The following is a 24103-nucleotide window of genomic DNA, read 5'->3' as shown; positions in this document are numbered from 1 at the left end:
GTTTACATGTTACTGAAATGCCAGAGAAAGTTCCCGAAAGAACCATCTTGAAGTTGGGAAGCTAAGAAAAGAGTTTAGAATGCCAAACAGCTCCTGTTTAGAATTTCAAGGAGCTGTTTGACTTTCCAAACTCATTCAATAGCAGTATTTCCATACATTGTTTCAGTTATTGCTTCATTTTCAATTGCTTCAAGTACTTATTGTAGAACATCGCATTTTTTAAATATACACAGGGAGCATAGTTCGTGGGAGCAAGGTTGACGTTTACATGTTACTGAAATGCCAGAGAAAGTTCCCAAAAGAACCATCTTGAAGTTGGGAAGCTAAGAAAAGAGTTTAGAATGCCAAACAGCTCCTGTTTAGAATTTCAAAGAGCTGTTTGACTTATTGTAGAACATCGCATTTTTTAAATATGCACAGGGAGCATAGTTCGTGGGACCAAGGTTAAAGTTTACATGTTACTGAAATGCCAGAGAAAGTTCCCGAAAGAACCATCTTGAAGTTGGGAAGCTAAGAAAAGAGTTTAGAATGCCAAACAGCTCCTGTTTAGAATTTCAAAGAGCTGTTTGACTTATTGTAGAACATCGCATTTTTTAAATATGCACAGGGAGCATAGTTCTTGGGAGCAAGGTTAAAGTTTACATGTTACTGAAATGTTGGAGAAAGTTCCCAAAAGAACCATCTTGAAGTTGGGAAGCTAAGAAAAGAGTTTAGAATGCCAAACAGCTCATGTTTAGAATTTCAAAGAGCTGTTTGACTTATTGTAGAACATCGCATTTTATAAATATGCACAGGGAGCATAGTTCGTGGGAGCAAGGTTAAAGTTTACATGTTAATGAAATGCTAGAGAAAGTTCCCGAAAGAACCATCTTGAAGTTGGGAAGCTAAGAAAAGAGTTTAGAATGCCGAACAGCTCCTGTTTAGAATTTCAAAGAGCTGTTTGACTTATTGTAGAACATCGCATTTTTTAAATATGCACAGGGAGCATAGTTCGTGGGAGCAAGGTTAAAGTTTACATGTTACTGAAATGCCAGAGAAAGTTCCCGAAAGAACCATCTTGAAGTTGGGAAGCTAAGAAAAGAGTTTAGAATGCCAAACAGCTCCTGTTTAGAATTTCAAAGAGCTGTTTGACTTTCCAAACTCATTCAATAGCAGTATTTCCATACATTGTTTCAGTTATTGCTTCATTTCCAATTGCTTCAAGTACTTATTGTAGAACATCGCATTTTTTAAATATGCACAGGGAGCATAGTTCTTGGGAGCAAGTTTAAAGTTTACATGTTACTGAAATGCCAGAGAAAGTTCCCGAAAGAACCATCTTGAAGTTGGGAAGCTAAGAAAAGAGTTTAGAATGCCAAACAGCTCCTGTTTAGAATTTCAAAGAGCTGTTTGACTTTCCAAACTCATTCAATAGCAGTATTTCCATACATTGTTTCAGTTATTGCTTCATTTCCAATTGCTTCAAGTACTTATTGTAGAACATCGCATTTTTTAAATATGCACAGGGAGCATAGTTCTTGGGAGCAAGTTTAAAGTTTACATGTTACTGAAATGCCAGAGAAAGTTCCCGAAAGAACCATCTTGAAGTTGGGAAGCTAAGAAAAGAGTTTAGAATGCCAAACAGCTCCTGTTTAGAATTTCAAAGAGCTGTTTGACTTTCCAAACTCGTTCAATAGCAGTATTTCTATACATTGTTTCAGTTATTACTTCATTTCCAATTGCTTCAAGTACTTATTGTAGAACATCGCATTTTTTAAATATGCACAGGGAGTATAGTTCTTGGGAGCAAGTTTAAAGTTTACATGTTACTGAAATGCCAGAGAAAGTTCCCGAAAGAACCATCTTGAAGTTGGGAAGCTAAGAAAAGAGTTTAGAATGCCAAACAGCTCCTGTTTAGAATTTCAAAGAGCTGTTTGACTTTCCAAACTCGTTCAATAGCAGTATTTCTATACATTGTTTCAGTTATTACTTCATTTCCAATTGCTTCAAGTACTTATTGTAGAACATCCCATTTTTTAAATATGCACAGGGAGCATAGTTCTTGGGAGCAAGGTTGAAGTTTACATGTTACTGAAATGCCAGAGAAAGTTCCCAAAAGAACCATCTTGAAGTTGGGAAGCTAAGAAAAGAGTTTAGAATGCCAAACAGCTCCTGTTTAGAATTTCAAAGAGCTGTTTGACTTTCCAAACTCATTCAATAGCAGTATTTCCATACATTGTTTCAATTATTGCTTCATTTTCAATTGCTTCAAGTACTTATTGTAGAACATCGCATTTTTTAAATATACACAGGGAGCATAGTTCGTGGGAGCAAGGTTGAAGTTTACATGTTACTGAAATGCCAGAGAAAGTTCCCGAAAGAACCATCTTGAAGTTGGGAAGCTAAGAAAAGAGTTTAGAATGCCAAACAGCTCCTGTTTAGAATTTCAAGGAGCTGTTTGACTTTCCAAACTCATTCAATAGCAGTATTTCCATACATTGTTTCTGTTATTGCTTAATTTCCAATTGCTTCAAGTACTTATTGTAGAACATCGCATTTTTTAAATATGCACAGGGAGCATAGTTCTTGGGAGCAAGGTTAAAGTTTACATGTTACTGAAATGCCAGAGAAAGTTCCCGAAAAGAACCATCTTGAAGTTGGGAAGCTAAGAAAAGAGTTTAGAATGCCAAACAGCTCCTGTTTAGAATTTCAAAGAGCTGTTTGACTTTCCAAAATCATTCAATAGCAGTATTTCCATACATTGTTTCAATTATTGCTTCATTTCCAATTGCTGCAAGTACTTATTGTAGAACATCGCATTTTTTAAATATACACAGGGAGCATAGTTCGTGGGAGCAAGGTTAAAGTTTACATGTTACTGAAATGCCAGAGAAAGTTCCCGAAAGAACCATCTTGAAGTTGGGAAGCTAAGAAAAGAGTTTAGAATGCCAAACAGCTCCTGTTTAGAATTTCAAAGAGCTGTTTGACTTTCCAAACTCATTCAATAGCAGTATTTCCATACATTGTTTCAGTTATTGCTTCATTTCCAATTGCTTCAAGTACTTATTGTAGAACATCCCATTGTTTAAATATACACAGGGAGCATAGTTCTTGGGAGCAAGTTTAACGTTTACATGTTACTGAAATGCCAGAGAAAGTTCCCGAAAGAACCATCTTGAAGTTGGGAAGCTAAGAAAAGAGTTTAGAATGCCAAACAGCTCCTGTTTAGAATTTCAAGGAGCTGTTTGACTTTCCAAACTCATTCAATAGCAGTATTTCCATACATTGTTTCAGTTATTGCTTCATTTCCAATTGCTTCAAGTACTTATTGTAGAACATCGCATTTTTTAAATATGCACAGGGAGCATAGTTCTTGGGAGCAAGGTTAACGTTTACATGTTACTGAAATGCTAGAGAAAGTTCCCGAAAGAACCATCTTGAAGTTGGGGAGCTAAGAAAAGAGTTTAGAATGCCAAACAGCTCCTGTTTAGAATTTCAAGGAGCCGTTTGACATTTCAAACTCGTTCAATAACAGTATTTCTATATTTTGTTTCGGTTATTGCTTCATTTTCAACACCTGCTGAAAATGGTCTTACGTCACTACGGTCTTCATCCTTAAGTGTTTCTTCTAAATCAGGTGGTGTATTTTTGCAATTCTTGCTACTTGTGTCATCACTCCTGCTTCTGTAAATCAGAGTAGTACAATCAACTATAATATCTTGCTCCATTTCAATAGATTCCTTTGAAGCTGGAGCAGCAATCTTACAAAGAAAATAGTACAGACAAATTCGTTTTCAGCTCCCAATTGTTTGTTTCCTTTTTACAAAAGATTGATCTAGAGCGTTAGGTTCTATTATATTATTGACTATGGAACATTTATAGGCTTTAGACTCTTATGGACTTCACCAAAGTCAACACTCCAGACCTGATCATCTTTGCTATCATAGGCAGCGCAATAGCGCTGCCTAAGTAAAGAACGATGCTGGCACAACGATATTGTACAAAGTGATTGGAGGACAACTAGCCCCCCCCCCCACGCCCATCATTCCCCCAGACACACCCAATCAAAATTTAAAATAGCTATTGTGCGCAGTGTAGTTGATTGGCAGAAAGAAAATATATTTTTGAGGAGGACACACCCCCACAACCCTCAGGGCAAGGGTTTTAAGTTATACCCTAAGGGCATATGAGAACGATGTTGGCACAATATATTGTTTATTATATTTTTCCTTTAAAGAAGGGCACGTCTTAGTAAGGAAGCTGCCCTAATAACTTCAAAAGAACTCATTTAATTGGAAATTGGAGTTAATTGGGCCCTATTTAGTAGATTAAAGTGATTGGAAGGCAACTAACACCCTTTCCCTGGCCACCATTTCACGAAACACATCCAATCAACATTTTGAGATAGTCATTTTGTTCAGTGTAGTTGATTTCCAGATAGAAATTATGTTTTTGAGGAGGACAGTCCCCCACAGCCCTCGGGCAAGGGTTTTAAGTTATGCCCTGGGCAACTAACCCCCCTCTTACGCCCACCTTTTCCCGAAACACATCCAATAGAAATTTTGAGATAGCCACTTTGTTCAGCATAGTTGATTTCCAGATAGAAATTATGTTTTTGAGGAGGACACTCCCCCACAGCCTCCAGGGCAAGGTTTGTAAGTTATACCCTGGGGGCATACAAGATATTTGTAGAAGGCCCTCTCTCACGCCCACCTTTTCCCCAAACACATCCAATCAAAATTGTGAGATAGCCATTTTATTCAACGTAGTTTTAAGTTCTGGAAATTAGGTCTTTGAGGATGACAAACCCCCTCCCCCCACAGCCCTGAGGGTTTTAAGTTATGCCCTGGGGGCATATAAGGTTTTTTTATAGAATGCGTTGTTGTAGAAACTTTAAAAAGGGCTCATTCGATTGGAAATTGAAATGGCTAGTGCAATTTTTGATAGTCGAAAGTGATTTGAGGGCAACTAGCCACCCTCTCACGCCCACCTTTTCCCCAAACACATCCAATCAAAATTTTTAGATAGCCATTTTATTCAACGTAGCTGAAAGTTTTGGAAATTAGGTCTTTAAGGATGACAATCCCTCTCCCCCCCCCACAACCCTCAGGGCAAGGGTTGTAAGTTATGCCCTGGGGTCATGTAAGGTTTTTATAGGAAGTAATATTGTAAAAACATCAAAAAGGGCTCATTCAATCGGAAATTGAAAGGGCTAGTGCCCTTTTAATAGTCGAAAGTTATTGAATGGCAACTAACCCCCCTCTCACGCCCAACAATTTCCCCAAACACATCCAATCAAAATTTTGAGATATCCATTGTGTTCGACGCAGTCGAAAGTTCTGGAAATTAGGTCTTTTATGATAATAACCCCCTCAGAGCCCTCATTGCAAGGGTTGTAACTTATGCCCTGGGGCATATAAGGTGTATATAGAAAGTTGTTGTAGAAATTTCAAAAAGGGCTCATTTGTTTGGAAATTGTAACTGCCCTTTTTAATAGTCGAAAGTGAGTGGAGAGTAATTAAACCCCCTCTCACAACCACCATTTCTCCAAACGCATTATATCAAAGTTTAGAGATAGCCATTTTGTTCAACGTAGTTGAAAGTTCTGGAAATTATGTATTTAAGGATGACAAACCCCCCAGAGCCCCTGAGGCAAAGGTTGTAATTTATGCCCTGGGGCCATATAAGGTTTTTATAGATAGAGTTGTTGTAAAAACTTCAAAAGGAGCTCATTCAATTGGAAATTGAGAGGACTAGTGCCCTTTTTAATAGTCGAAAGTGATTGGAGGGTGACTGACCACCCTCTCACGCGCAGCATTCCCCCAAACACATCCAATCAAAATTTTCAGATAGTCATTTTGTTCAACGTAGTAGAAAGTTCTGGAAATTAGATCTTTGAGGATGACACCCCCCCCAGTCCTCAGGGCAAGGGTTGTAAGTTTAGAGATAGCCATTTTGTTCAACGTAGTTGAAAATTCTGGAAATTATGTATTTAAGGATGACAAATCCCCCAGAGCCCACAGGGCAAAAGTTGTAATTTATGCCCTGGGGCCATATAAGGTTTTTTATAGATACAGCTGTCGTAAAAACTTCAAAAGGGGCTCATTCAATTGGAAATTGAGAGGGCTAGTGCCCTTTTTCATAGTCGAAAGTGATTGGAGGGTGACTAACCACCCTCTAACACGCACCATTCCCCCAAACACATTCAATCGAAATTTTCAGATAGCCATTTTGTTCAACGTAGTAGAAAGTTCTGTAAATTAGGTCTTTGAGGATGACAACCCCCCCCCCTCCCCAGCCATCAGGGCAACGGTTGTAAGTTATGCCCTGGGGGCATATAACTTTTTATTGAAAGCATTGTCGTAAAAACATCAAAACGGCTCATTTGAATGGAAATTGAAAGGGATAGTGCTTTTTTTAATAGTTGAAAGTGATGGGAGAATGGCTAGCGCCCCTCTCACGCCCACCATTTTCCCAAACACATCCAATCAAAATTTTGAGAGAGCCATTTTTGTTTGTAGTTGAAAGTTCTGGAAATTATGTCTTAGAGGATGACAATCACTCTCACAGCCCTTAGGATAAGGGTTGTAATTTATGCCCTGGGGGAATATAAGGTGTTTATAGAAAGCGTTGTTGTAGAAACTCAAAAAGGGCTCATTCGATTCGAAATCGAAAGGCGTAGTGCCCTTTTTAATAGTCGAAAGTGATTGGAAGGCTTGAAATCTTTATGGTAAAGATTGATATGGGTATAAAGTATTATTTTTTTGTTGTTGTTTAGACCAGGGCACTTCATATCGAAGGAGTTGTCGTAGGTAAACCCCGGCGCCTTGCCGGCGGATCGACCGAACGCCACCGACAAGAAGCCCAGTCGAATGCCGCCGGCGCGCAACCGCCGGCGGCGGTGTTCTTTACTAAAAAAAAAACTTTACTGAAAAAAAAATACAGAATAAAAAAATTGTGGTAGAATTGGATTTGCCATTCAAAACTTTTCCTATATATAATCTTCTTCCCATAAAAATTGCAGCCCCTTAATTTTGTCTCATTAAGAGGGGCAGAGGCCCCTCTTAGTGAGACGTAACTAAACTTAGATTATATTAAAATTTGGAGAATAGTTGATTAAAACAAAAGCGACTCCAAAACATGATTCATAAAAAATTGTATAACATAGCCAAAAGTGAACATTAGGTTATTATTTCCAGATTGTTTTGTTGTAAAGTCTTATATTATTTTCAGACATGTTGTATTTTTTTTTTACAAACGGAAGCAACTATACAACAAACAAGAGCTGTTTTGCTTTTGATATTCTTCTTTTTACCAGGTGATGAATCTCTTCTCTTCTGCAAGAAGAGATATATCTCTTCGCATGCTGCTGCTTTTTAAAACTTGTTCAAACTAAAAACTCATTTAGTTTCAATGTGGCTATGTGAAAATTTACTTTGAAGTCATTGTTATCCTTTGTCCTTATGGACAAGTTTTTACTATTCTACTTCTCTTCAACTGAAAGTAAATATTTGTCCAAATCTCGCACAAATCCTCATATTCTCTCGAAACTGTTTATTTGTCAGTTGTAAGAATCATAAAAGGGCTGGTAGCTATCAAAATGTACATACAGTTAAAGCAGGTAATAGGAAAGCTGGAACATGGAAGATAAGTAACAAAGTTACTGAAAAGTTTTTTTAAAACAGCCACACTACAATGTAGCAACGATTCTCTGTTTATTTTGGGGATTAGATTAGGGCAAAACTAATGCCACAGCTTCATAATGCATGTGACTGCCAGGCTGCCAATCAATATTGTTCTCCCAGAAAATCAAACGGTGCTTTTTATAGTTGTAGTATAGTGATCAATGAGTATCAAGTATGCAGTTGGGTATGCATCATTTTTATAATACCAATAGCCTTGCAGTGTACAACTCCATCCACAAAGTAACAGCAGTATTTTTTTTACAATACCAATAGCCTTGGAGTGTACAACTCCATCCATAAAGTAACAGCAGTAAGCTAAATACAGTATACTTCAGTCTTTGAATACTATAGTCAACTAACAGTATGAGAGTAAATATGATACAGTACTTTCAATAAATTGGTACATATAAAATTATAGAATATGATATTTATGGCTAGTATATGACTTGCCATAGCAATTAGATTACATTGTTAATTGTGATTCAGAAAACTATTGATACTTCTAACTGCAAGCTATACTAAGTTACATTTGTTACTTTTCTGCAAATTATACATATAAAAATACTTTTTGCTCAAAGCAAAGCTGTCAATACGCAAGTTGTAATGCTAAAGTGTCAGCAGCTTTTTGAATTCTGCTACTGGCAGCTTTGGAATTTTTGCACACCTGGGTAAGACTAAACTTGATGAAACTTATATATTTGAAATTAGCATAAAAATCCGATTCTTTTGATGTATCTATTGGTATCAAAATTCCGTTTTTTAGGGTTTCTGTTACTATCTATCCAGGTCACTCCTTAATTACAGTTCGATACCATGAACTGTTTGATTTTCAGAAATAATTTATTTATATTTTTCCCAGAAAATTTCTGATAGAACTTTGACTTTATTTGAATATAAACACACAAATAAAACACAACTCCAGGGACTGATCAATGATCCTTAGGGCCTAAATTTAGCCCCTGGAGAACTTGAGTATTCATATAAATATTATCACTGATTATTGGCAAAACAACAAAGTGTTAAACTTTAAAAGAGGAAAAAATACTGAAAAAAGGCGCTGTGCACTACATAAAAAAGGGAGAATCCTCCTAAACATTATTCATTTGAACTTCGCAAAAAGAAGATGTTTCTTATAATTGTATTGAAATGACGGAAAATGACAATCTATGATTTAAATATGACAATCTATTCTAACTTCTGGGAAGCTAAATAATTACTGCAATATTGAGTCTTTGCTAAACATTCCCCTTCCTCTGCTTGCTACCCACTTGCTTAGTGCAGACATCTTTTGTGCATTACTTGCTTTGTCTAATGCTTTATTTTGCTTATTGGCAGGTTAGGCAATCAGCCCTAATTGCGACTTTTAGGCTTAGGAAACTTTTCATGGTTTCTGGTGATTTCAGTAGGATTTTTAGAAACAGTATTTTTGAAGTTTTCAGAAGATTTATGATCATTTATATCTAAAAAGCATTCAAACACTCAGAAGCCATATAATTACTGCAATACTCAGTCTTTGCTAGTCAGAGTATCCACTCCTGCTTGCTACCCACTTTCTTAGTGCAGATATGTTTTATGTATTACTTGCTCTGCCTGATGGTTTATTTTGCTTATTGATGTATTTTATAAGGGCTTGGGTTTCCTAATTAAGCAACTATTGAATGGGTTATTTACAACAGCAAAACTACAAAAAAATAAAGTAATTATGAACTACCTGCTCATATTTCCGGATCGAGTCAACAGCCTCATTGGCTCCAAAAACACAAAGCTCTGTCTTGTATGGTTTTCCTGGCTGAGCATCTTGAACAATAGACCCACCAGGAGCTGAAATGATTAAAGAAATTACAGATCTTAATTTTTTGTTAATATTGGTTTTCTTACCTTTGCTTTGCATTTGGCTGAAAATAAAGGAATCAATTTTGCCAAAAGGGCAAAATAAGTGCAAGCATATACTTGTCTACATTTTAATAAACTACAAACTTGCACTTAAGATAAGGCACAGGAGGTTCAGCGCAACTTAGCGCCCAAAATTGTTGACATTTCAGTTGCTGGGTGAGTTTTGCAGGGACAAATAGCAAGCCTGTCCCCCAAACTTGCAGCCGCCAGGGGTCAAACCCTGGGCACTGCATTGCCAAGAAAGTATCAATCCCCTGTGATACCACAAGGATGTGGAAGCACCCAATAGTGTAGGCTCTGCAACTAGTTTAGGTTATGTATAATAACCAAGACCTAGCTGATTTTGTAATCAGAACAAAATGAATAAAAACCAAAAAACAACTATTTTCATAAAATTAAGGTTAGATTAAAGAAAAAGGGACTCTCAAGGGCATATAGAGGATTTTTTTTGGAAGGGGGAGGGAAACCCAAAAACTTGAAAACCCCACCAAATATTTTTACGAGTTGGACAAATATTTCAGAGGGGGGAGGGGTCCAGGCCTGACTCCCCCTCTCCAGATACAGCCTTGAACACAGAAATAAAATAAAATATTTTGATAAGTTGCAATCTCACTTTATAAAATTGGTAACATTGGGAACACCCAGACAGTCTGCAAGATAAGATACATAAGACTAAGAGATTACTGCATGATAACCTCTAAAAGTAACTGCATAATTGTACATTACAGGTTGCTGAGGCATGTCCAGAGGCACAAAAACCCAACCTGAAGTGTCAATAGGTTTCCAATAATAACCAGAGTTAATATTTCTTTCTTTTTGCTTTTTTATGCACAAAAACAAGTAAGGGTTTCTAATTGTTATTAAAAAAAAAAACTTTCCAAAAAAAGAAATTTTTCAAAGAAAAGTAAAGGCCATTTAAAACTTAAGATCACCATCCTTCTTCACATCCTTCTCTCACTTTAAAGTCCAAAACCTACTGTGTCATTGGCATTTTACTGAAAACTCTATGCGTCTTGAAGAGTCTTGGAAAGTATAAACAAGATCAAATTGAATATTACCTGGTCTAATCGGCACTTTCAATGTTGTATTATTGAAATCTCAAGACAAAATATCATAGGCAGTGTGATAGCACTGCCTAAGCAAAGAGCAGTGTGGGCAAAATATGTTATTAATTTTTATTTTTCTAGGCCAGGGCACTTGTGCTTTTTCAACTGAAAGTAAGGAGCAACATTAAAACTTAAAACAAACAGAAATTATTATGTGTATGAGGTGGTTCACCCCCTTGTCAATACCCTTGCTCTTTACACTAAAGTTTTTTTTTGTACTTTCAAAAGAGCTATTTATTCTAATTAAATGGCTTTTGTGATTCAGGGGTGTTTTTGTGTTTTTTTTCCCCAGAGACTTGTTCATCAATACACAATCCATAAAGTTCATTATAGAGACTAACTTTCAAAAGCAGGAGGTAACAATATAAAAATGGTTCAATGTACATTATGTCTTATGCCAAAATGTTTATACACCTACCATAATTTTTTTCTCATTTGTTCACATACAAACACCCTGAAAACTAGACAAAAAACGTTTTAGGCATGCTTGAAGACACATCCTTGATTGATGACCAGAAGTCTGACCCTTGGCATGAAGATAGGTATTCCAAAAGGGCATGTTTAGAATGTGACCTTTCAAACTTTCTGGAGGAGAAGGAGGGGTGCTTGAGATATAAAAATTTTAGTTTATCAAACAAAAATTGAAAGCACAATAGACATAAATCTAAAAAACAACACCAGATTAACACAGATTCCAACTTAAAATCCCTTAAAAAATGCTAGTTTTGACACCTAAAACAATCATATGATAAGTTATTCTTGTTTATTGGTCACTCTCATGCACACATATGATCTTAATCTCATCACAGTTAAGTTACCGTAGTACCAAATTAAGTTGCCTTAACCAAATAACTTAAGATATCTTGATCAGAATTAAGCTTTTAAACATTAAGCACATGAAATGCATCAACAAGAGCTTCACCATATTTTTATAATATGATTTTGACAATTTTTTTATTTAAACTTTTTTTTTGCATTGAAAGTGGTTTCTCAGTAATTTTTTTTTTCATTTAGTTTTAAAGTTTTACCCATTAGTATTTTCATTTATTTATAGACTACATATACAAAAAAGCATAAAGGTAGAGTAATAATGAAATGCAAAAGAAAAAAAAATCAGTTTAGTTATGAATTAAGTTGTCTAAACTCAAGGTATCTGTACACAAATTAAATTACCTAAACATCCTCCAGCAATGAGTGTATCAAAAAGAGCTTCACCATATCTTCTATAATCTAATTTTGACCCTGCAGTGTCAAGAAATTTGGAAACAGCCTCCAGATCAGTTCCTGCTTCATTTAAACCTTGGATAATTGCATCTCTGAAACCAAATGGATCAAACTTCTCCTTTTCATCTGAAATATGACTATTATAAGAGAAAGCATTCTCACACACAGATTTGAGCACTTGGCAGCTTAAAATTATCTCAAAGGGGGGGGGGGAGAGGTAATTGGCAGAAGCTTACTGAAATAGTAGCAATGGCATTTTAATGACAAAAGGCAAAATCATGGCAAAACAAAATTAAAATTTGCATCCCTCCCTTCTCTAAGTGAAAGCTTTTTTCTTGACTCCCCTTCACTGCTAATAGTTGTAGATGAGCAGATGGTGGCCGGTCCTTATCCCCCTCCCCCCCCCACACAGGAAATACCCACATTGCTGACAATTGGCTGAACAAGCATCTAATAATGATAATCAGGACTTAATTCTTCTCGGAGACCTGAATCTACCAGATGTCAAATGGGTTGAAGGATTGGGTTATCAACAAAGCTCTGTTGTCAGTAACCCATTTGTTGAATATTTGGGTAGCAATAGCTTATATAAGGTAATAGACCAACCAACCCAGTATAAAAATAACCAAACGCCATCCATTCTAGATTTGACAATCACTAACAACCCAGGATTTTTAGTGAACACTGAGTTCCTTCCCCCTATTGGTGCCAGTAGCAACATGTGTATCTGCCATGACTTGCTGCTTAGTCAACAGAAAAACCATTGCATTAAATGAACTTACACTGACTAAAGCAAAATCAGGGAGATAATAAGGGCAGTAGAATGGATGGGAGAGAGACATTGAGCAAACCTGGCAAAATTTCAAGAATACTCTGCTCCAAGCTGAGAGGACATGTACTTCATTTTCATTTGTGAAGGCACCAAAAACACTGCCACACCTGAACCAGCCTATTAAAAGGGCTATGAACCACAAGAAGAAGGCCTTTTCAAAATATAAGAAATGCAAATGCACACATCACTGGGATCATTTTGCAAGAGCAAGGAATAAACTGAGGCAACTGACTAGACACTTCATAGCTGACTATGAAGATACAACACATTTGCATCCAATTTCTCAATGGACCCCACTGACAAGACACACCATCCCATGCCCCCAGGATGGTCAAGCACCCTATGCCAAAAATTTAGATCACAATGGACAAGACTAAGAAAAGGCTGAAAGAACTTGCAGATATAGTAGCCAAGCCACTCTGTTTGCTATTCAAGCTGTCTCTTCAGACTAGTAGCCTAACTGCAGATTGGTGGACAGCCAATATAATTACTCCAATATTCAACAAAGGATCCAGAACCCAGCCCGAGAACTATCAACCTATTAGCCTGACCTCAGTTGTGGCCAAACTTATTGAAGGGAAAGTCAATGATGCAATTATAGCACATATGACCAAGAGTGACCTTCTTTTTGGTTGTCAGCATGGCTTCAGGAAAGGCATGTCTATTAAAACAAATCTCATACTAGCTTATGAATCTGTGACTCATCTGCTGAAGCAGGGTTTCCCAGTCAATGTGTTCCTACTTGATCAAGCTAAGGCCTTTGATAAAATGTCTCACTGCTACCTGATGATCAAGCTGTCAGTATATCAGATAGACAATGATGTTGCCCAGTGGATTCAAAGCTACTTATCCAACATAACCCAGATTGTTGCTGTATATGATGAAAGAGGTGACCTCATCTACTCCACACCAGTTCACATTAAAAGTAGAGTCCCCCAAGGGACCAAACTAGGCCCAACATTGTTACATAAATGAAATTCCTGAGGTGGTCAAGAATGGCTTTGAACTGTATACAGACGATTCCAAACTGTTTGGTCCAGCAGCCTCTATAGAAAATTGCTTTTCTCTGCAAGAAGATCTCAACAACCTCTGTCTGTGGGAAACAACCTGGACGCTTGAGTTCAACCCACACAAATGTGAAGTCCTTCATCTTGGTCCAAACAATCCCTGCCACATCATTGACTCATGACAATCCCTGCCATTCATAGTCACTGTTGGAACCAAGCAGCTAAGGCAAACAAGGTCTTTGGTTTGATCAAGCATTCAGTAAGAAGTTGCCAACCAAGATTTATCAAGAAGCTTTACACAGTCCTTGTTTGTCCCCATCTTGAGTTTGGTATGTTGGTTGCCAACACCCAATTTAAGTGCAACATGGAGATTCTTGAGAAGGTCCAGCATAGAACAACCAAGCTCTCTTTTCCATAAAAAAATCACCTACAAGCAACAACTAGAAAAGCTTGACCTACCTACCCTAGAGAGAGATGTGATAATCCAACTGTAACATGAAGATTATCAAATCAACATTACCTGGTGCCATCTACAGGTTCTTCAATCTTAGTTGCTAGAAGATGCAATTTAAGGCATGTTTTTAAGTCTTTGATTACTATGGGCTATTTTGAGCTTATAATGTCTTTTCCCCCAGAAGCAATTACAGAATTATGGAAGATCATAAAAAAGGCATCTACTGATCTAGGCCTATCCACTTTTACCCTATCTAAACTAAGGTGTTAACTTAAAATTTAAATTATGGCTTATATATCCAATGCATCTCACTTGTTTCATTCATGCGCCAAATAAATTGAATTGGCTGTGACAAAACAAGAACCAGGAAAACAAGAGTGATGAATGATAGAATGAATGGGAAATATATAATTTGAGGTATAGGCCATACTTGTACATTAGGGAGAAATGGGGGTAAGGTATAGCAGAGCTGAAAATAAAATGTGTTGAATAATATGAAGTAAGACATGTTTTCCTTCTAAATAGGCCTACCTCCATATACTAGACCAATACCAATTTGTTTCAGTTAACCTAAGCAAGTATTTCAGTTAACAGCAACTGGGAGGTGTGAAAGTGAATAAAGGATTGTTGACCAAATTTGTGAGAAAGAACATTTATTTCTACCCATATTTTACCATACCTGCTTATATTTGATATTAAGTTTCATTTTGAGAGGTTTTCCCTGGTGTTTCACTTTATTTACCTGAATTTTGAAATTAGAAATTTTTTATTTTCTATTCCCAAGGGACTTGTCCTTGGTCTGCTAATAAACAGCTGTTTGTTTGTTTGTAGATTCTTCTTCTATTTAACAGCAGGCGGGCTTTTCAGTACAACTATTTAGCCCTTTTCCTTCTGCTTCACTCTGTGGGCTACAGAGCTACTGGCTTGATTGCCTCATATTTATTAGATATATTCAGATATCTTTCAGCAGATCTTTCGACTCTAGTTCAAATATAAGATGATAGATGTCGATTTCTATGCTCTGTGTGTAGGTATAGTTGGCTAGGCTCTTGGCTGATAGTGGGATTTTGTGGTGTTTGAAGTATTTTAACAGTTTAGAAAGCAAGTTATGTTGTGCAGACGTCAGCATATTACATTCAAATAGGCAATGGTCAATTGTTTCATTATTCATATTACAATGCCTGCAAAGAGGGGACAGGGGAATTGAACCACTTGAATTAGAAATCTTATATGAGAATGCAAGGAAATTTAGTCCATTTGTTCCAGAACGAATTCTATGATAAATTTTAGAAAGATACTTATTGGGAAAGGGGAAAGGATAGGATTAATCTTATTAAAATTAATATCTGATAGCCTCCATCGGTAAATATCTCTAATTGGGATTGGTCTCCCACTTGGCTGGTCAATATTTATAGCATTTTTTGCTATTTCATCAACCTGATGATTACCACTTATGCCAGAGTGGCTAGGAATGTACTGAAAGTAAGTTTTTATGCCACTTGAAGCAAGATTATCAATAATACTGAGACAATGATAAGTGTCAATGTCCATTTTATATTGAGGAGCTGAGGCCAGCAACTCCAGGCTTGATAAAGAGTCGGAATAGATGATAATATTATTCAAATTTTCAATGAAAGATTGGTTTTTCTTCAGGTGTTCTAATTCCATGATTATGGCATTTAACTCAGCAGACATTATAGATAAATTATTATATAATCTTTCGCCCATTGCAATTTTCAGGTGAGGAAGGAAAACACCACTTGCAACCTTCTCATTCATTTTTGACCCATCAACAAATATTTGGAAGTGATTTTTATAGGTAATTGTATTAAGTTCTGCAAATTTTTTCTGAACAAAAGCAATGGGGGTTAAATCTTTATTCAATTTTGAAAATTCAGTATTTATTATGGGAGATGACCAATTCCATGGAGGGGATTGGGGGAAAGTAGGTGCAATAGACTTTGCTGGTACAGGGAACTTCTTTTGAATATTGGCATACTCATCTGCAATACCTCTATACATGGCTGGATTTCTTAACCAATTATGTAATGTGTGTGAGCTATTTGATTCAATTTTTGTAAGATGTTTTATCAAAAGTAAGCTACGTCTCTCCTTTATTGTTGTTAATCCACTCTCCATAAGCAGAAACTTGGTGCTTGTGAGTTTCCTAAGACCAAATATGAGACGCATTATATCATTTGGTGTTGTTTCAATTTTTTGCATCTGGGTCTTTGCACATGCACCATAGACCATGAGCCCATAGTCAATATGGGGTCTTATATGTGATATATAAAACTGGAGTAAGGTTTTCTCCTTACAACCCCAGGGTGTGGAAAGAAGTCTTTTTAGTATATTTGCTTTTCTATAACATTTTTTATTGTCTTTGAAATGTGGAGCTGGAAATTAAGTTTTTGGTCAAGCATGAGACCTAGGTAATTAATATTATTATCTTCTGGAATAGTTGTTTTATTTAGAGTTAGTTTTGCATTAACATGGTTTCGCTTCCTGTGAAATTGGATTATTTTTGACTTGGTGGGTGCAATGGGTAAATCTGAATGTTGAGAGAATTTTTCAAACTGGAAAAGTGACTTTTGCAGATTTGACTGTGCTATCTGAAAGGTGTTGCCAGATGACCATAGCACCAGATCATCAGCATATTGTAGATTCGTGTGGGGTAGGTTCATGTCCCAGAGATATAGGGCAAATAGGAGGCAACTGAGGACTGCTCCCTGAGGTAGGCCTTTGGATAGTGTCTGTTGGGGTGAAGAGGCTGAACCAACACAAACAATGAAACTTCGCACTTCTATGAAGGATTTAATAAAGGATACTAGCTTAGGAGGTACTCCAAGGTTTGCAAGTTTATTTAAAAGGATTTGGTGGTTCACATTGTCATATGCTCCTTCAAAATCAAGGAAAGCTGCCACTAGGATATTATTTTTTGAGAAAGATTCATTTATTGCATTTGTTAGCAAAATGAAAGCATCTGTTGAGGAGTGGTATTTCCTGAATCCAGTTTGAGTGTGTGGGATCATGTTATTTTTCTCAACAAACCAGAGGAGTCTGTGATAAATAATTTTCTCCATTATTTTCCCCATCACAGGTGTAATCATTATGGGCCTATAAGACTAAGGGTTATCTTTTGGTTTATTTTTCTTTAGGATTGGTAGGAGGGACGAACATTTCCATATATTGGGGAACCTAGACGATGCCCAAGCGTGATTATAACAATTTAGCAGTTCTTGTTTGTATGAAGGTGTGAGATTCTTTATCCATGTAGGGTGTATATTGCCATAGCTGCTGCTAGTTTTGGACCTAATATGATGTATTGCATTATTCAATTCCTGGATTGAAAATGGATTAGTTATGCACTCGGATCCTGGGCGTGGTTGGTAACTAGGGTTCATAGGAATTGTGGACAGATTGCTTTGATTGTTTGATGTTAGCTTATTAACAAAAAGAGTTGCAAATAGGTTAGCCTTTTCAATATCATTGTCATAATGGGTATTATTATGTATAAGCTCATACAGGAGTGGGTTGGGAGAAGTCTTTTTCCCACATATGTGGCTTATGACTTTATGTATAATTGGCTCATGCGTTTCTCTGGAGAGATTATTTGCAAAATTATTCCAGTATTTATATTTCGCATCTATTATAATCCTTTTTAGATTAGATTCTGCTTGTAATTTGTTTAAATATGTAGTAGGTGTTGGTTTTTTTATGAATTCTGTCCTAGCTGCCTTTTTTATCTTCCATTTATTTAGGCACTCATTTGTCCACCATGCTTTAGGAATTTGTTTAGGGAATGTTTTCTTAGGTGTTGTCCTGGGGATAGCATGATTAGCTGTATTTATTAGTAAAGATGTCAAGGCTTCAGCATGTGTGTCAACTGTTGTGTTAGAAATGCATGAACTTTGGGTGAAACTTGTAATTTCATCATTTAGCTTATTTTGGAAAATAGACCAATTTGCTTTAGTGTTGATATATTTGGAGGTATGAGAATGAAGTTTCAGCAGGTTCATTTAGGGAGCAAACTATAGCAAAGTGGTCTGTACACAGACTATCAATTTTATTTATGTAAATTTTGTTCAAAAAATTTAAAGACACAATTTGTAGGTCAATTGTGGAGAATTTGGCACTTTTGGGGTTAAAATATGTATTTAGGTTTGGAGGGGTAGCAACAGCTAATTCATTATTATTTGAAGTCATATGCTCAATAAATTTACCAGCTTTATTTGCTGGTTTATTCCCCCACAAAAGGCTGTGGGCATTGAAATCACCACAAATAATGATGTTTTTTAACATATTAGAATTATTTATATAATTAAAGAAATCCTTGGCATCTGAAGTTTGGCCATTAGGGTTATAAAAGCTTATTATGTAGGTTTTTAAATTATTCAGCCAAACACTTATACCAATTACATCAACATCATTTTCAAAATCTGGAAAATTGATGCCACAAAATTTTATATTATTATTAACTAATAAAGCTACACCACCTCCTTTTCTCTCTGAAGATCTATCCTTTCTCAGGATAGTGTATCCCAGAGACTTAATTTGTTGATTTTGGGTTAAATGAGTTTCCTGGAGGCAAGCAATATTAATGGAATTATTATTCATAAATGATATTAGTTCATTTAGCTTATTTTCTGTGAGTGATCTTACATTCCATTGGAGTATTGATAAATGTTGTGTTGTTGATTTATTCTTCATATGACTGTGTATCAATGTTCAGCTTTGTTAAAAGTAAAGCAAGATCTTTTTTTGCTTGAATGAGCATATCATCTGGGATGTAGATTTTTGCCAATTCTGCAATAATTTTTGTTTTCTGTAGTTGATGTATGTTCATGGCCTGAACTGCATTACAGTTTAGAATGAATAAGCATATATTGGGGAATTGCATTTTTGGTAGTGCATCCTGTTTGGTGGTTAAGGGATTGATTCCTGGTAGTGTTTCTGGTTTGTTTCTTCTTGGGAGGGAGGGCCAGGCTGGCCTCATCTCACTGGAAAACGAGGCTTGCTGGCTTGGTGATTCCTTCTGATAGGGATTTGAGCTAGGGGGCTTAGAAGATGTTGTTTTATATGGGGTGCTTGAAGCATTTGGGGCATTTGACTTGGGGATTTTGGTTGGTTTCATTACAGGCTTTATTTGGTATTGTTGGGCAGCATTTGCTTCCATTGCTGCAAAGGGGTATGGGATGGCCTTCTCTGTTGATATTTGGAGTGTTAGAGCTCTTTTCTTGTATGCAGGGCATAATGATTTATTTGTAGATTCATGAGGACCTTTGCAATTGATGCATGTAGGCTGGGTGTTTTTGCAAGTTGTCAGCTCTTTAGGATGGAAAGATTTACAATTACTACACTCTTGGAGAATTTCATTGCATTTGTTTGTCGTGTGTCCCAGTTTGAAACACTTCTGACACTGAATAGGCTTAGGTTTGTATTCCTTGTGTGGTTTGATTTGCCCAAATAGGAATAATTTTTCTGGGATATCAATTTTATCCTTTAGTGTGAATAAGAAGGATCTACTAGTTTTTAGGCCAGTAGAGTTAGGTTGTCCAAGTTGGGTAACATCCTCAACTGGGATTGTGTTTCCAGCCCTATCTGAGAGGCCTTCTTTTAACTCCTGAGTAGATATCTCTGGGGGAACATTGTAAACTACAATTTTTGTTGGTGATTGTTTTGGGTTCCAATTAGATGCAATAATGGGGATATTCAGAAGGGATTTAAGGTTAATTATTGTATCCGCTAATTTCTGATCTTCTACAGCTATTAGCAGAGATCCATCACGGTTAATGTTAAGAGAGAACATTGATTTTAGCAGTTTAAAAATTGCAACTCTTATTGCAGTGATCATTTTTATTTCAAAGGGGGTAGTGGGAGTAATTTTAAGGTAAATTCGTAAGTTTTTGGAGGGAGGATATTGTGCAGGGAGAGGGGAAATGCTTTTAATTGGGGAGATTTTTTTACTTTTTTTAGAGCTTCTAGAGAGGACCTCTTGAAACCCATTATCATCATTTATGGTTGCATTAGGACCTACAGTTATCATTGTCCTATTCTCCGAATTGGAGCAATCATTAGAACTTTCAGATAATGTGCTTGACCAGCCAGGATGGGTATCTTTCATCTATGGAATTTGATTTGGGATCTGGGGGGACGTTTTTTTTTGGAGGACTTCTGAACATTGCCTATTGGAAAAAGCTTTAAAAAACAAATATAAAACTAAAATAAGAAGGGAAAATAGATGGTATCAAACCGTCTGCACTATACTATGGGAAGGATAAACACCACAGTATAGCCCTGAGGATGACTTGAGCAGGATATGTTTGGCACAACTACTGGTTAGAAGAGATAATAATCACAAGAAAATATATTTCGATTTTCTTATAAGGCTGCGGTTGCGGTTGCAATAAATAAGGCCAGGCTGAATTCATTGTCCTTCTTCTTCTTTCAAATTTGCAGTAAGCAGTCAAGAACAGTTGCCAAACGCTATATATTAAAAGCACCATTGATTACGCTGGCTCGCCTGTTTCTGCAAATTTTCGGTGGATAATTTTTGAAGAAGGGAGCAATAGCAAACAAGCAAGAGGCCGAACTGGTACTCGCAGGATTTTAATCCTTAAACTGCTGGGAATAGGTGATTTGAGTATTGCACTTCCCACGTTCTGTCTACCGTGATAAGTATCAAGGCATAAATTCAGCATTCTGAACATTAACAAAATATACACCTATGCAGTTTGTTTGTAAACATTGATGTTCCAAAAGATTTTTCACATGATCCTACTTTTTTTAATTTTGTGCCAATAGAGTGAAACTACAGTCCGCTATTCATCCTTTACTTGTAAAAATGCCGCCGAAACGACTTCGCACGAGTCCGAAAAAGGAACTGATCAGTGTGCAGCTTGTGGTTGTAATTTAGATGAAGAATCAAGTGCGATGAATTGTGATGGTTGCAATTGATGGCTTTGTATAGATTGTCTCGAAATGACTGAGCTGGAGTATGCTCTCTTAACAAAGATGACAAGGCGTATCGGATGCAAGTGGCATTGTCCTATGTGTAAAGGTGACAAACAAGCAAGACTAAATGCATCGGATATCCAAAATGTTATTACCAAATCCCTTGAAACGCTTCAACCGACCCTAACGTTTATTCAGCATCTTGATGTGAAAATTATAGATGCCGTCAAAATTTCTCTTAGTGAGTTTAAGCTTAAAGTGATCGAAGATATGGATTTTACATTTCAAGCAATTGAGACACGGACAGATACCCTCGAGCACACGTATGTCGCCACTATCGACCTGGAATTGCGGAGCAGTCTTGTAGCCTCGCAGGTGTTGACTTTAAGAAATAATTTTGATAGCTACTTAGAGAACAAAATGAAGCCGTTATTAGTTAAAGATAGAGACAGACAGAACTGAAAACTGGGACTTGTTGTGTTTAAAGTGCTTGCGAAACTAGATAATGGACAGTTTCTGCTGCCGTATATTTCCCAAGACTGTAGCCTTCCCAATGTATCTATCGTTTAGCTAGGCTAATCAACCAAACTAGCTCAAGCTCACCTATCATTTTTTCCACTGTCAACCATGAAACAAAGAGAGACATTCTACAAAAGTCGTTTAAAAAGAGAGGACCATGCAAAATTCAGATCAGAAACGACGTATTCAAAACAGACCAGACTAAAAGAACCAAGCTCTATGAAGAGACCCAAACTCAGCGAGCACATGGAGAGACGGATATTGTGATTCAGGGTGGCAAAATCGTATCAAAAAACTTGATACCTCCAGCCCCTCCAACTCAGATGGAACTCTAAGTGGGCTGCCAAAACCTGTACATAGTTTCTCTTCTAGTACATTATTAGATGTAAGTGATAATTTTGCTATCGGGAAGTTGGATGACTGTTTTTATAGTGATAGAACTGAACAAACCATTGATTTGCTGAGTTCTGTAAGATCATAAACTCCCTCTGATAGTGGAAGCTCTGGGAAAATTAGTGCTCTAAGTGTTATTTTCAGCAACGTTGAATGTCTAAGTTTATAGTTTTAAGAAATTAAGTGTGTTATTACATCAGGCGCTTCAAATATTTACGCCTTCTGTGAAGTGAAACCAAAAAGGACTACTATCCCTTTGACGGAACATGAGATACAGATACAGGGATACAAGATAATCAGCAACCTATCAAAGCAAGAAGGAATGGGAATTGTCCTATTCATCTAAGATACTTTCCAGGTAAGAAATATTAATATTGAATATGAGCCTTACCTAGAACAAGTGTGGATTTCTATAAACCTACCTGGTGAGCCAATACAGATTGGTACAATTTACAGAAGTCCGAGTTCCCTTAATTTAGAAAGGTCCTTTTTTGAAGTAGTAAAATCAATTGATAGAAAAATTGCGCTGACAGCAAACCTTCTCATAGTCGGTGATTCTAACCTACCTTTCGTCCAATGGATAGATGGGTATTGCTATTCTGGACAGAAATCAATTGTATCATTTCTTTGGCTTCTAGCTAGTTATTCAGTTTGCCAAGCTGTAAATTTTCTGACTAGGCACCAGGATGGCCACCCCCTGTCATTGCTGGACCTCGTAATAGTAAACAACCATGAAGCGCTCTTAAACATGGCCCCACTCTGCCCTTCAGTGCAAGCAATCACGCTGCCATATGATGCTCCCTCAGACTGTATCCAGAAAAATCAGTTTTTACCAAACATGTGTATAGAGTTTACCGTCTGATGAAGCAAGAGTTGGCGGGGCAGGATTGGTCCTTTATCACTGAGAATGATGTTGATAGATCGTGGAATATGATGAAGAAAATACTGCTAGAGGTCTCAGAGAAAAATACTGCAGTAAGATGGGCTCGTAAAACCAAAACGCTACCATTTATGACCAAAGAATTGAAGAGAGCAAGAAATAAGAAGAAAAGGTATTGGAGACTATATAAACAGAATATACACAATGAGAACCACTACACAAAATGTACCAAGACACGAAATCAAGTCAGAAATCTATTCAGAAAGTTATTTGAACAGCATGAGGAGGCTGTAGCAGCAGCAAGCAAGTTAAATCAAAAACACTTTTGAAATTATGCCTCAGCCCGTAAACCTGGTAGACACTCTGTTACACAACTTAATGAGAATGACCGTATAATAGATGACCCAAGAGAAAGTGCCAATGCCGTAAATAGGCAGTTTACATCTGTATTTACTCAACCTGATAATGCCCCTCGTCCAGACCCCCCCACCTAGACCAGCATAACCCCTATGCCCCTGATTACAGTCAAGAGGGTAGATGTAGGGGCACACCTAAAAAGTTGAATCCAAATAACTCGGTGGGACCTGATGATGTACACCCAAGGCTTCTTAAAGAATTGCATGTTGAACTATCAGGCCCGCTCACTCACCTTTTTCAGAAATCCCTTGATGAAGTGTTTCCTCCAGTATTGGTGCACAGCCCACACAATCCGCATACACAGGGGTGGTAAGAAAGAGAATGCAAGTAATTAACAGCCAATCAGTATCACCTCGGCAGTCTGGAAGCTACTAGAAGCAATTGTTAACACTGCAAACCTGAAACACTTGACAACCAATAAATTATTCTTATAATGTCAACATGTCTTTAGGTTTGGTTAGTCAGTTCAAACAAACTTTATAGATTCTTATAATTATATCACCAATCTTCTAGACCAGGGGTTCCCAGTCGACATCATACTACTCGATTTGGCAAAGGCGTTTGACAAAGTCTGCCATAAAAGACTTCAAATCAAGCTCCAAGCTATTGGGGTGAGTGGTGGCGTGGTTGAGTGGGTGATGCAGTTCTTAACAGATAGGAAACAGACAGTTAAAGTATTTGGTGAGGATGGACGTTTTTCTCTGAGGTGGCTGCTGTTGGAAGTGGTGTCCCCCAGGGCACAGTTTTGGGTCTGACTTTA

The 24103-nt window shown here is 37.1% G+C and overlaps 1 protein-coding gene across 1 annotated transcript in view; it reads right to left on the bottom strand.

Annotated features, from left to right (window-relative positions):
• Positions 1 to 24103, bottom strand: part of kra (basic leucine zipper and W2 domain-containing protein kra) — a 65216-nt gene that overhangs the window by 37560 nt on the left and 3553 nt on the right. Inside the window, exons 2-3 of the mRNA XM_089094325.1 lie at positions 11837 to 12013; positions 9376 to 9485 (exon numbers count right to left, since the gene is read on the bottom strand). Coding sequence (XP_088950451.1) covers positions 9376 to 9485; positions 11837 to 12013 — 287 coding nt within the window. The remainder of the gene's footprint in view (positions 1 to 9375; positions 9486 to 11836; positions 12014 to 24103) is intronic.

The sequence above is a fragment of the Artemia sp. Qi Xiang Cuo genome, chromosome 9 (assembly GCF_049724085.1).
Source record: "Artemia sp. Qi Xiang Cuo chromosome 9, ASM4972408v1, whole genome shotgun sequence".
In the NCBI taxonomy this organism is placed as follows: Eukaryota; Metazoa; Arthropoda; class Branchiopoda; order Anostraca; family Artemiidae; genus Artemia; species Artemia sp. Qi Xiang Cuo.
This window is presented reverse-complemented; position numbering and strand designations above follow the sequence as displayed.